The following is a 13,553-nucleotide window of genomic DNA, read 5'->3' as shown; positions in this document are numbered from 1 at the left end:
AGACCTCAGTTTCAATGCTGACCTCTGCAAACTGCAAACATTCCCGCTTCTAGTAGTGCTCATACTAAACTAGACTGTATGTATTTTCCTATCTACAGTCCCTACCCTCTCCTTGAGGCCAAGAATAGTATTTTGACTTAATAACCCTACTACTTAGCAGTGGTTAGAACATAACATATAGGTGGTTTTTACACAAAAGATGCTCAAAATGTACTGGGGGAGATTATTAGACAAATATCCAAAAGCAGTAACATTGCTTCTCTAATTCTACAATACAGTAGAAGGCCCTAAAAAGGAACTGGCATTAGACCAGTCACTTTTTCTCTTTCACAGAAACAATAGACATGAATGTAGTAAAAATTTCTGTTCTACTTGCCTCCCAAAGCAGAGTGATCCAAGAGTAGAATCAGTCAAGGTTTACCCAACAAAAGCTTTGTTGAAGAAGACATTTTATAACTGTCAGGAAAAGAAGTCTTTCTTTAACCTGAAGCAGGTAATGTCAACTTTGAAAGGCAGATGCACACAAGTATATACCTGAGGCAAAAAAAAAAAAAAAAAAAATGCTCTTCCTACAGTTATATTGCTGCTGCTGCTGCTACGTCGCTTCAATCGTGTCCGACTCTGTGCGACCCCATAGACGGCAGCCCACCAGGCTCCCCGTCCCTGGGATTCTCCAGGCAGGAACACTGAAGTGGGTTGCCATTTCCTTCTCCAATGCATGAAAGTGAAGAGTGAAAGTGAAGTTGTTCAGTCGTGTCCAACTCTTATCGACCCCATGCACTGCAGCCTACGAGGCTCCTCCGTCCATGGGATTTTCCAGGCAAGAGTACTGGAGTGACATACTCAATTCCTGGCAATGCCTTAAAAAAAATCAGGTGTCATTTTGGAAAAGCTGGTCCTACCAGGATGGCAATTTTAGTGTCTGTCATTCTTGAGTTAAAAAGAGTTTTCACTTACAAAGTTACTTCTACACTTCCTACTAAATGTTAAGAAAAAAAAACTGTTAGGAAGGACAAGTTAAATGGGGGTGCGGGGAGGAGAGAGAACAAACCCGAGTAAGTAAAATATTGAATTTTATTTGGGGACAAATACAGCGATCTTACACTCAGACGGTAAAGCATCTGCCTACAATGAGGGAAACCCAGGTTCAATTCCTGGGTCTCGAGGATCCCCTGCAGAAGGAAATGGCAACCCACTCCAGTACTCTTGCCTGGAAAATCCCATGGACAGAGGATCCTGGTAGGCTACAGTCCATGGGGTCGCAAAGAGTCAGACAGGACTGAGCGATATAACTTTCACTTTCACCTTTTACACTCCAAATAGGCCCTACCTTACATTACAAACAAAAATAAATTCTAGATGGACTGAAGACCAAAAGATAATAATAAACACAACCATGAAAACAGCTTTAGAAAACATAAAACAACTTGTTAATAAATCTGGGGTAGGAAAGGCCATTCTAAGACACAAATATGTAAACCATAGACGAAAAAATGGGGCTTGGGGGACTGGCAGAGAGTGGATGCATGTATATACACATGGCCGGACCCCTTCACTGTCACCTGAAATCGCCATGACATTGTTAATCAGCTCTGCTGCTGCTGCTGCTAAGTCCCTCCAGTCATGTCCGACTCTGTGCGACCCCATGGACGGCAGCCCACCAGGCTCCCCTGTCCCTGGGATTCTCCAGGCAAGAGTATTGGAGTGGGGTGCCATTGCCTTCTCCGGTTAATCAGCTATACTCCAATACAAAATTAAAAGTTTAAAGTCTGAAAAAAAAAACTCACCAATCTGACTACATGAAAATATTTAATATAAACAAAGTTACAAGTCAACAAGAAACAGAGTAGGAAAAAACATTTGCAACATATATATAAAGAATTAATATCCAGGGACTTCCCTGGCCACCCAGCCCTTAGGACTTGGTTAAGAGTCCATGCTTCCACTGCAGCAGGTGCGGGTTAGATCCCTAGTGGGGGGAACTAAGATCTTACACGCTGTGAGGCCAGAAAAAATATATTCAGAAAATGTAAAGATTCCTATATGACAACATGAAAAAGACAAGTTCACAGCACAGAAATCTTTATCTATTTTGCTGAATCCCCAGTACTTGGCACACAGTAGTCCTCAATAAATATCTGTTAACAAATGAATATGAATAGACAATTATAAGAAAAAAATATAAATTACTAACATATTCATGAAAATATTTTCAGCCTCACTGTAAGCAGAAAAATACTAATAAAAACAATAGTAAAAGACTTTTGTCATAGAAACTTCCTGTTGGGCTTCCCTGATAGCTCAGTTGGTAAGAATTCACCTGTAATGCAGGAGACCCCAGTTGGAAGATCCCCTGGAGAAGGGATAGACTACCCATTCCAGTATTCTTGGGCTTCCCTAGTGGCTCAGCTAGTAAAGAATCCGCCTGCAATGAGGGAGACCTGGATTCGATCCCTGGGTTTGGAAGATCCCCTGGAGAAAGGAAAGGCTACCCACTCTCATATTCTGGCCTGGAGAATTCCAAGGACTCTGTAGTCCATGAGTCACAAAGAGTTGGACACAACTAAGTACTTTAACTTTTCTCATTTACAGTATTCGTAAAGGTATAGTAAAAGGGTTTCTATATAATTGATGTGTAAAATGGTACTATGATTTGGAAGGCAACATAATATTATGGATTAACTTTAAAATGTGGATATCTTTTAACTCCAAAATTCTACTTTAAGGCGTCTATCCTAGAGAAACACTAACAGATTTACACAGAGAGAATGCATACAGATAGTTACTACAGCATATAAAAATTATAGTAAATATGCATCAACAAAAAAGTTTACTAAACAACAAAGCTATTGACCTTGGAAATCAATTCAGCAGTCAAAAAGTATGAGATTCATATACATGTACTGATATATAAAAAGCTCCAAGACATCCTGTTAAGTGGAAAAGCAACCTGTAACACAACATATATACATAATGTGCTTTTATCTATGTACAACTTATTATAAAACTACCAATTTCTCTATGTACAATATGAATGAAAATCTGATAAATTGACAGCAAAAGTCTCTGGGGAGGGGAAAAGACTGTTTGACAGCCAAGGAAGCAGTCTGCTTCATTAGACTGAATTATTTTACAAGAATATATTCAAGCATTACTTGTGTAATTAAAAACTTTTTTTAAAAAGGTGAAAAATAATGTAAATATCATTTTACTGATATGAAGAAAACAGGAAGAACACATTATAAGGATCAGACAGGAGATAAAGTTCCATCTTTGACATTAGTTCTGTGGCTCAACTGCAAGTAGGCAGTTGTACACACACACACACACACACACAAGATTGGCATTCTGAAGAGGGATCCTGACTTAAAGAAATAATTTGGGGAGTTGTTGGTATATAGATGATACTTAAAGGCACAGGAATACCATGGATGACAGGGAAAAAACACAATGGAAAGAGCAGAGGGCCTGGGACCAAGGAGAAAGTGCCCATCAAGACTGAGAAGGAGCAGCTGGAGAAATAAAAGGAAAACTTGTAAAGAGGAGGGTCATGGAAGACAACAGAAGAGAGTGTTTTAATAAGAAGTTGGTGTCAAATGCTGCCAAGAAGTCTGTTATGATGAGGGATGAAAAAAACAGATTGCCACGCTTCTCAATCTGATGGACATTAGCAACTTTAGCAAGAGGGCATTGTGTGAGTCAGGGTATTCAAGTAGGAGTGAGTTAGAGTCTGTGAATGGACTTCCTGGTGGTCCAGTGGCTAAGACTCTGCACTTCCAATGCAGAGGGTGCAAGTTCCACCCCTGATCAGGGAACTAGGTCCCATATGCCACAACTAAAGATCTCTCAAGTTCAATGCTGATTGACAGTCCATGTACTGCAAATAAGATCTGGCTCAGCCAAATACATAGATATATTTTTTTAAAAGCCTTTAGGGGGCTTCTCTGGGGGTCCAGTGGTTAAGAATCTGGGGACATGGATTCAATCCCTGGTCCAGGAAGATTCCACGTGCCTCGGGGAAACTAAGCCTGTGAGCCGCAACAACCGAGCAGGTGCTCTAGAACCTGTGCTCCACAACCAGAGAAGCCACTGCACTGAGAACAAAGAGAACATGCATTGCAACAAGAAGCAGCGCCCGCTTGTCGCAACGAGAGAAAGTCTGTGAGCAGAAATGAAGACACGCACAGCCCACCCTCCAAAATATTAATTTTAAAAAAGTCTTTGGAAAGGAAAAAAGTGTATACAGGATACACTGAAAACTTCTTTAAGAAACTCAGCTGGGTAACAGAACAGAAAGATAGGTCAGTAACAGAAAGCAGATACAGGGGTCAAAGGATAGGGTTTTCAAAATGGGTGAGATTACAGCAAGGAAATCTGTAGGAAAGGCTCTGGTAGAAAGAGGAAATAACCAAAAGAAGTTCTTTAAGAAGACCTAAGAATGTGATTAGAGCTCTTGTGGAGGGACTGCTCTTTGACAAAATGAAAGACATGTCTTCCACTATCATAACATGAGAGGAGAAAAAGATGAACCCCAAATGCAGGCAGGTTTGCAGATTTGGGAGGTACAAAGATGAAGGAATTCTCTTTTGATGGCTTCTGTTTTTATAACAAGTAGAGGGTATATCACTGTTTTTAAAACAGTTGAAATTAGAAGTAAATAGATACCATATTAAATAATTATTTGCAGTGAGGCTTAAAGTGAACTTACTAGAGAATGTATGATGTTACTAGGCAACGCTGATCAAGCATATGAAGCTAATGATTATGAATTTATAGTGACATCGATCTGCCTGGTTCTCTGATTTTCTCTAGCAAACACTCAGCTCCATAGATACAGACAGCTAAAAAGGCAGATGGTTAGGTTCAACCAGTGTACCTCTCAGAGTTCCATAAAGAGCAGAAGTCAACTCTGGCTGAACTGGACAGAAAAAGAATGTATAGGAAGGACATGAGGTAGCTTTAAGAGCAGAGAACCTGCTCCAGGGCAACACAGCTAAAAACACCACCACAGAATGGGCTTAGGAAACACGTCATGTTTGTTTTAGGCCAAGCAGGAGCTGCTGCAGCTTGGGCTGCACAATTATAGTTCAGGGTGCCAGTTGCCACGTTTGCCCCTGTAACTTGATCCTGTTGCTAAAGGCTGATGCTACAAGAAGATATGCTGATAATAGATGGGCAAGTTGTTCAGAACATAGTGGAAAGGTTAGGAAGACTGGGCTGACTGAGAGGATTAAGGGAGTGATAAGGGAATGAGTATTAGGAAGACAATGGCTGACTGGGCATCAGGTAGTGACTGAGGTGGGCACCAGATAGTGACTGAGGTGGGCATCGGGTAGTGCCTAAAATAAACAGGAAATGAGGCTTCCCCTTGGAGAAGGCTAGATCCTGGAGTCCAGATGGTTGCAGAGTAATCTCAGCAGCCCAGGTGGAGTAACTTAAGCAGGTTTCACTGGGAGTTTAATCAGAAAAGTAAGGGGCTGGCAGAGTGGCAAAGCCTCCCACTACTGCTGTGGGCAGTGCTTCATCTCACTAATCCCAAAGGCATCAAGGACTGGCAAAGCCCTGGGCAAGTTAATCACTCTCTTTGAGCCTGCATTTTCTAATCTGTAAAATAATAATATTATTTTCTAATAATATTCATCTGATGGTCATTATGAGGATTAAATGAGATGAGATACAGAGATACCTGGAAGAGAGTAAATATTCAGTAAATGGTAGCTGTAAATGAGTTATAACTGAAGCTGATAAAAGTTTCCAAGAAAAGGTAGTCAACAATATCAAATCAAATCTTTTAGAATGAATAGAAGGATACACATTGGAGCACAGTAGGAGATAAATCTATAGGGAAGATGAAGCCAGTTTAAGTGTCAGAGTACTTAACTTTCAATGAAAGCTTTGTAGTATCCAGAATGGCTTTAAGGAAAAGCCTGATTTGTACTCAGAGAAACTCAACTAGCCAATCAAGGACGTCTATACACTTCCTTATTTTAAGTTTATACCCTTCCTTAATTTAAGTTCTAAGCTAAGAAGAATCAGGTGCTTTAAACCAACTCATTTCTATTGATAAGACTCCTGGGGGGAAAAAAAGAAAGAATAGGAAATCACCAGCTATTAACACAGTATCCAAGAGGGAAAATGGCTACCTCAACTGCGGCAGAATACAGTTCCGGAAGTGTATGACTGAAAATCATACACGTCATTTGGCTTCAGTGATTTAATTTAATCAAAGTAGTTTTACTTACAATTATTATAGAAGTCCACTGCCTTCTCCTCTGCTCAGCTCTCATCAAATCTGGGGCCATAGGTCATTCAGACTGTAAAAAGCTCCTATAGAAACCTGATGAAGCTAACTAAACCTCTTATTGGGGGAGTGGAATCTCAGCTCCTGAACAGAGTGGCGGCGGGGTGGACCGGGGCAGACGCCAAGATATACTATTCTCCCATCCACGTCAGCTGTCCCTCTCTGAATTATTTAAACAAGGACTACCCAGGACTACCAAGAAAGAACAAAATCTGAATGAAAATCCCAACAAATCTCTCCCTTTCTTTTTTTCTTTTACTGTGGGGAAGGGGAACACTTTCAAGGAAATGACAAAGACTAACTCTCCCTTTTCAAGGAACTCTCCATTTCTTCTATTAACTGGACGCTAGGACCTAAGTCGTCTCCCTCAAGACATTAAATACACAACTGCAACTTCAGTTCTGAACAACCTCCTGTAACAGCTCTTAATGTTCAACCTTTCCCAGGAAAAGTATACTTCAGAAATTATACTAATACAAAATATAGGCTGCCTTGTCAGAAAATTCATAAATGTTGACATAGATATATGATAGATCATTAAACAAACTCAGTAAATAAAAAGAAAGGTCCATTAGTGAAATAACAGAAAATTCACAAAAATATACAGATTAACTAAGATTTAAAAGTGCGGTCTAAGCTTTAAACAGAGAAATACTTCAACTGAAAAGCAATGGAGTTTGGGCATGAGAGTTAAACAGATTAGAGTTCTGTTGGCTCATATCAGTTACTAAATGTATAACCTTGACACAAAATCTCTTCAACCCTCAGTTTCTTCAATAAAACAAGGATAATACAACCTATTTCTGACAGTTCTTAAAAGGCTTAAATAAAATATTATGTGTAAAGCTCTAATACAATGCCTGGGACACAGCAGGAATACATAACAGTATGCTTCCCCTTTTAATTTTCAAAATGTTTCATTACAGATCAATTCATAAAGATGAGTCTTAAAGAACAAGGAAAATGTTAGCTGGACAGGGAAGAGGAGCATAGTCCTCTAGCACTTCTGATTTATTCATAACTTTAAAAATAAGAATACATCTCTAATTATCAGTCAATTACTAACGTGAAAATGCATCATTGATCTTGAAACACTTTTCTATACACACATATAAGATCCTCTTCTCCCACTCTCATAATTTTATAATTGTTTGAGATTCTACATTTGTACAATTTTTTCCCATACTCTTCGTAAAGTCCTGACTCCGATCCTCTTTACTTTGGTTTTACTCTTTACTTAGGATGATCTAAGCCAGGTTTCAGCAATACATGAACTGTGAACTTCCAGATGTTCAAGCTGGTTTTAGAAAAGGCAGAGGAACCAGAGATCAAATTGCCAACATCCGCTGGATTAAGGAAAAAGCAAGAGAGTTCCAGAAAAACATCTATTTCTGCTTTATTGACTATGCCAAAATCTTTGACTGTGTGGATCACAATAAACTCTGGAAAATTCTGAAAGAGATGGGAATACCAGACCACCTGACCAGCCTCTAGAGAAAGCTATATGCAGGTGAGGAAGCAACAGTTAGAACTGGACGTGGAACAACAGACTGGTTACAAATAGGAAAAGGAGTACGTCAAGGCTGCATATTGTCACCCTGCTTATTTAACTTATATGCAGAGTACATCATGAAAAATGCTGGGCTGGAAGAAGCACAAGCTGGAATCAAGAAAAATATCAATAACCTCAGATATGCAGATGACACCACCCTTATAGCAGAAAGTGAAGAGGAACTAAAAAGCCTCTTGATGAAAGTGAAAGAGGAGAGTGAAAAAGTTGGCTCAAAGCTCAACATTCAGAAAACAAAGATCATGGCATCCGGTCCCATCACTTCATGGCAAATAGATGGGGAAACAGTGGAAACAGTGTCAGATTTTATTTTTGGGGGCTCCAAAATCACTGCAGATGGTGATTGCAGCCATGAAATTAAAATATGCTTACTCCTTGGAAGGAAAGTTATGACCAACCTAGATAGCATATTAAAGAGCAGAGACATTATTTGCCAACAAAGGTCCGTCTCGTCAAGGCTATGGTTTTTCCAGTGGTCATGTATGGATGTGAGAGTTGGACTGTGAAGAAAGCTGAGCACCGAAGAATTGATGCATTTGAACTGTGGTGTTGGAGAAGACTGTTGAGAGCCTCTTGGACTGCAAGGAGATCCAACCAGTCCATTCTAAAGGAGATCAGTCCTGGGTGTTCATTGGAAGGACTGATGCTAAAGCTGAAATTCCAATACTTTGGCCACCTCATGCAAAGAGTTGACTCATTGGAAAAGACCCTGATGCTGGGAGGGATTGGGGGCAGGAGGAGAAGGGGATGACAGAGGATGAGGTGGCTGGATGGCATCACCAACTCGATGGACATGAGTTTGGGTAAACTCTGGGAGCTGGTGATGGACAGGGAGGCCTGGCGTGCTGCCATTCATGGGGTCGCAAACAGTCGGACACGATTGAGCAACTGAACTGAACTGAACTGAACTGAAAGTCTTAAATCAGAGAGACATACCTTAGAGTTCACTGAGTATTTTGAAAGACTTCTGAGAGAAAGCCAGAACCCAGCAACTAAGAAGTTAGAGTCAGTGTGGCATAATAAAAAGAAATGGGCTTTGGAAACAAAGGCTTAAAACAGGGATTTCAAGTCCTACCTCTGCCCGCCTCTAGATGTATAACCTTGGTCAAGGCACTTTGCCTTCTCTGGACCTCATTTCCTTATCTGTGAAATGGAGATAATGCCACTTATATCTCATTGTGTAGCTGTCAGGATTAGAAAAATGCTGATAACAATTCCTGGCATAGAAAGGGCCAATTGAAAAAAAAAAAAAAGAAAGGGCCAATTAATGGTAACTGTTATTAGGGTCAATCTGCCAACTGCCTTACTGAACATTCTGCAAGGCTGTATTTTCCTAACTGGCAAAAGGAACAAAACTGCTCTTGCATTCCCATGACTATATCCAAAAGGTTCCATTTTAGTAATCCATAATTAACCAAATAAAGAGCTTAAAGAATTCAGGACAAGAAGGCGCTAGCATGGCTGAACTCATTCTCTGCTGACAGCAACAAAGCCAGCACAAGGTAGATTCCCTTGCCAAAAAAAAAAGAATCTGCTTGAACATGGTCATTACTGATATTGATGTAAGCACAAACTAGTTGTGGTTCTTAAGCTCACAGATTTATCATCAGAAAGTTTTACCTTTTCTGAAATAAATTCTCTCTCACATTGCTTTCTCTACTGTGGTATGACATTCCTATTAGCCCATTTTCAAGAACACGGGAAAGAAATCCTCTCAAATATTTCTATTGCATTCACAGTGGACCGTATCATCCTATTTCACAGATCACTTCTTACAGAGATTTTTGGTTTGTTGAGTTCACTTACAAAGAAAGACATTATATACAAATATATGATAGCCATGGTGACAAGATCTGTCCCCAGAGCACAAGTTACAGGATGGAGGTAGATGCCAAAGATAAGACAGGACTGAATAAGCTGCACACCATATGTTCACTCTTATTAAATGCTGCACTTGGGAATTCTGACTCTTATAAAAAAGTTTATTTCCCTCATGTGACTGAACAGAGTAATGGTACTAAGAAAACTAATGACAGATACACAAGTAGAGTAAGGGAAACCATCAGTGGAGGGAAATAAGCTTAAGATAAATAAGCTTGTATGTGACAGTTTAAAAAGGAGAGCAACAGTCATCAATTACATGGTCAAAGGCAGCTATTTCAATCCTTAATACCTCCAGTCCCTCCCTACATTAAATAAAAGCAGAAGGGAGTGAAGGTCAGAATGATTATTTAAATAAACTAAAAAAACAATCCAGAAAGGTTCAACAAATCAAAATCACACTGCAGTCCCTTGGAGAGGTGACTTTCAACTTTAAGAAAGGTCAGTCTCGCGCACTTGTTTTAGTTGAGCTACTTCAATGTCAAGAAAGTTGAAGGTTCTACCCCCTAAAAGCCGCTCAGAAATGCCTGCAGTTGTGTCGCAGGGCTGCATCCTCGCCCAGAGCTTTGCCTGTTTAACTTCCAGTGGAGAAGCTGTTTTTCGGTTGCAATTAACATTGTAAGGCAAGCTCAGCCCTGTCTTTCATAGCCTTGAGGCTGCTGAGTAAATCTAGAATCATGGGACCCACATTTTAATGCTGGAAAAACAGGAAGAAGGTGGTTCAGCAACAAGGAAAATGGTCAAGAAATACATCTAGAATTAGGAAAAACAGGCTGATATGCTGGCCTGTCGTGTTGCTGACTGCTTTATATAGAAGCCATTGAATTGTATACACCTTTTAAAGGAAGCCATGGTCGTGCACTTAAGCCATGATTGGAGGAAGAAAAAAATAAAATCAACTCTTAACAATGGCTATAATTTCTTAAGCCCTTATTATATGTGCCAAGTTCAACACTAAGTCCTCTACAAATATTTCTAACCTTCAATCATATCAGTAACCTCATTTTGTAAAAGAGACAACTAAGACTCAGAGAATTTAGAAATTACCCAAAAGCTAGCTCGTAGGGGTACTAGGATTCAAACCCAGGTCTGCTGCATTGTAAATCCCATGTTCTAGAGGCCATTTGTTGGGGAACTCCTTGGCAGTCCAGTGGTTAGAACTCTGAGCTTTCACTGGTAGGACCCAGCATTCAATTCCTGGTAAACTAAAGATCCCACAAGCTGCATGGCAAGGTCAAATAAATAAAGGCAATTTGTTGAACACTATTACGCTTGAGATTTAATCTGTACATTTTACACAAAAAGACCCTTAATCACAGAATTTGGCCAAAGTTATAAAACAACTCAACTAATTACAAATGTTTCAGATTTCCAGACTCATATCTAGGTACTACCAGCTTTGATGCTCATGTGGTGTTTGAATGTGTGAAAGTCACTCAGTCATGTCCAACTCTTTGAGACCCCATGGACTATACAGTCCATGGAATTCTCCAGGCCAGAATATTGGGGTGGGTAGCTGTTTCCCTCTGTGGGGGATCTTCCCAACCCAGGGATCGAACCCAAGTCTCCCGCATCGCAGGTGTATCCTTTACCAGCTAAGCCACCAGGGAAACCCAAGAATACTGGAGTGGGAAGCCTATCGCTTCTCCAGGGTATCTTCCCAACCCAGGAATCGTACCCGGGTCTCCCGCATTACAGGCAGGTTCTTTACCAGCTGAGCCACAAGGGACGCCATGGTGCCCATGCTGCCTCTCTTTCCCCCAATAATTCTGCCCAGAGGAGTTTCATAATGCAAATGAGAAAGACACTGTCCTAAAGCATCATTAAACAAATTCCTTTAGTCTTGCTTCTGACATTATCACTATATTTTAGTAATTAGAATGCAAGAGTTCTCTGATTTACACCTTAACAATGAGGCTATTACAATCAAAGTTAGGCTCGTTACAAGGTTTCAACTCAGCTGAGTCCTGCACAGTGAAACCAATGCAGATTTCACATCACTTTCTTGCTGTTCTGATAAATCATTCACAAAACGAAAAACCCAGTATATCACTATGTTCGCATAATACCTCAGAAATTACAGCGATAATCCACAACCTGTTTTTGCAATATCTGCCATTTTTCTCTGTACTGATCTGCCTTCTGAGAGGACAGACACTACAGATAGTCATTGCAAGGGTAATACTGAGAATATCAAACATTCAGGCACATCTACTCCTTGGTGTTCTGAGACTACTGCCTCTTCATAACTATCTGAAAGAAGCTGGCAGCTGAGACAAAATCTGACAGTGATCGCCTTTCCCAAAAGTAGAAGCATTTCTTCCTAATACTTACGGACTATAATAAAAGAACCAATAAAAACAATCATTCTCTTCATACACAGTCTAACAATCCTGGTGACCAACTACTGAGCTGAGAGGACAAACCTCTGAAGAGAAGAGTGAAGTGAATCTCTCCATTACCCTATTACCCTTCTACTTTCAGAGAAAACCTAAGGATCTTGCAGTATGTGGAATGAAGGGCACGGCATCAGTACTGCTAGATGGAAGCGCCTGGCCACAGAAAGGCAGAGAGTCATCTGCTGTACAGAAACCAGACAACTGAGGATCTCAACGCGAGGTAACTACTCCTTACAGAAAAGATGTCCAAACGGCAAAGCTCTTTCAACCCTTATTACTGGGTGAACTCTCAGAAGCAGTAAGGCTTTTCTACACCATCGGGGTCTTCTCCCCGACAGTCTGGAAAATACACACGGGAGTAGGTTAGGAGTACAGAAAGGTGTAATACGAGGTGCCTCTCCTCTCCCAGCCTATTCCAAGTAGTAAGGGAGGGCGCTACCTCCATGTTATTCCCAGCGAAGTACGGCCGTACCACCTGGAGTCTTCGCCCCCCAGCACTGGGGCCCGGGTGGGGGCATCTCTAAGAGAGCCGGTTTAAGGGGAAAAGAGATGTCTCTACTTCCAGCATCAGAAGGGAGGGCGTGGAGAGTGGTGCCGCCGCGCCGAGAGGATCTGCGGTTCCCCACCACCCTCCCTCTCCGAAAGAGGCAGCCCGGCCCCAATACCTTCTTGACTGTGCGCGGCGCCTCGGTGACGGTGCCGTCGGGGCTGACCAGGGCTTCGCCGCCGTCCCGGTGCCTCTGATGCTGGTGGTGAGGGTCGCTCCGCTTCATGGCCGACGCCTGAGGCACTTTCCCAGCGGCCGGGCTGAGAGCCGCTGCGGGGCCCGATCCCGGACCGGGGGCTGGGGGCCGCTCCGCGGCCGGAGCTGGAGCTTCAGGGTCCCCACCACCCGCTGGGGGGGCCATGGCGCTCACGGCCGCTGTGCTCAGTCCCAGCTGCGGCTCCGCCTCGGAGGGGCTCAGGTCCTTCAGCTCCACCTCAGGCACCTTCGCGGCAGCAGCTGCTGACACGACCTGCACCGACATCACCGCCCCCACTGCAACCGCCGGCTCAGACTCTAGCTCCGGCTCGGCCCCGCCTCCCGCCTCCCTTCCCCTTCCCTCCCCCATTCCCCCACTCCTCCCCTCCATCGCCTCCGCTCCCACCCCCTTCCTCTGCCCGCCCGCCCGCCAACTCTCCAGCCAGCCCCGGCCTCTCCCTCCCCACCCCGCCCCGCCCCGCCCCGCCCCGCCCCTCCCGACCCGGCAAGCTCGCGCGCGTGGTGCCACGGAACCTGTAGTGCGCTTGCTCAGGGCCGCACGCGGCGAAAACACCGTGGGACCTCAGCCCCCGACCACCACTGCGCGCTGCCGAGGACGGGGCCGTGATGCCCCCTGGGAATTGTAGTCCCTGTCGCCTT

General features: G+C 42.6%; 1 protein-coding gene across 3 annotated transcripts in view; it reads right to left on the bottom strand.

Moving 5' to 3' along the window:
- Window positions 1-13,316, bottom strand: part of AHCYL2 (adenosylhomocysteinase like 2) — a 191,703-nt gene extending 178,387 nt beyond the window's left edge. Inside the window, exon 1 of one of the 3 annotated variants that reach the window (XM_061414673.1) lies at window positions 12,817-13,316. In XM_061414673.1, coding sequence (XP_061270657.1) covers window positions 12,817-13,284 — 468 coding nt within the window. In that variant the 5' untranslated portion in view covers window positions 13,285-13,316. The remainder of the gene's footprint in view (window positions 1-12,816) is intronic. The other 2 variants (XM_061414672.1, XM_061414679.1) reach the window with 2 other exon arrangements.
- Between the last annotated feature and the right edge of the window lie 237 nt (window positions 13,317-13,553).

Source organism: Bos javanicus, chromosome 4 (assembly GCF_032452875.1).
Source record: "Bos javanicus breed banteng chromosome 4, ARS-OSU_banteng_1.0, whole genome shotgun sequence".
Taxonomy (NCBI): Eukaryota; Metazoa; Chordata; class Mammalia; order Artiodactyla; family Bovidae; genus Bos; species Bos javanicus.
Note: the sequence above shows the minus strand (reverse complement) of the source record. Positions and strands in the feature narration are given on the sequence as shown.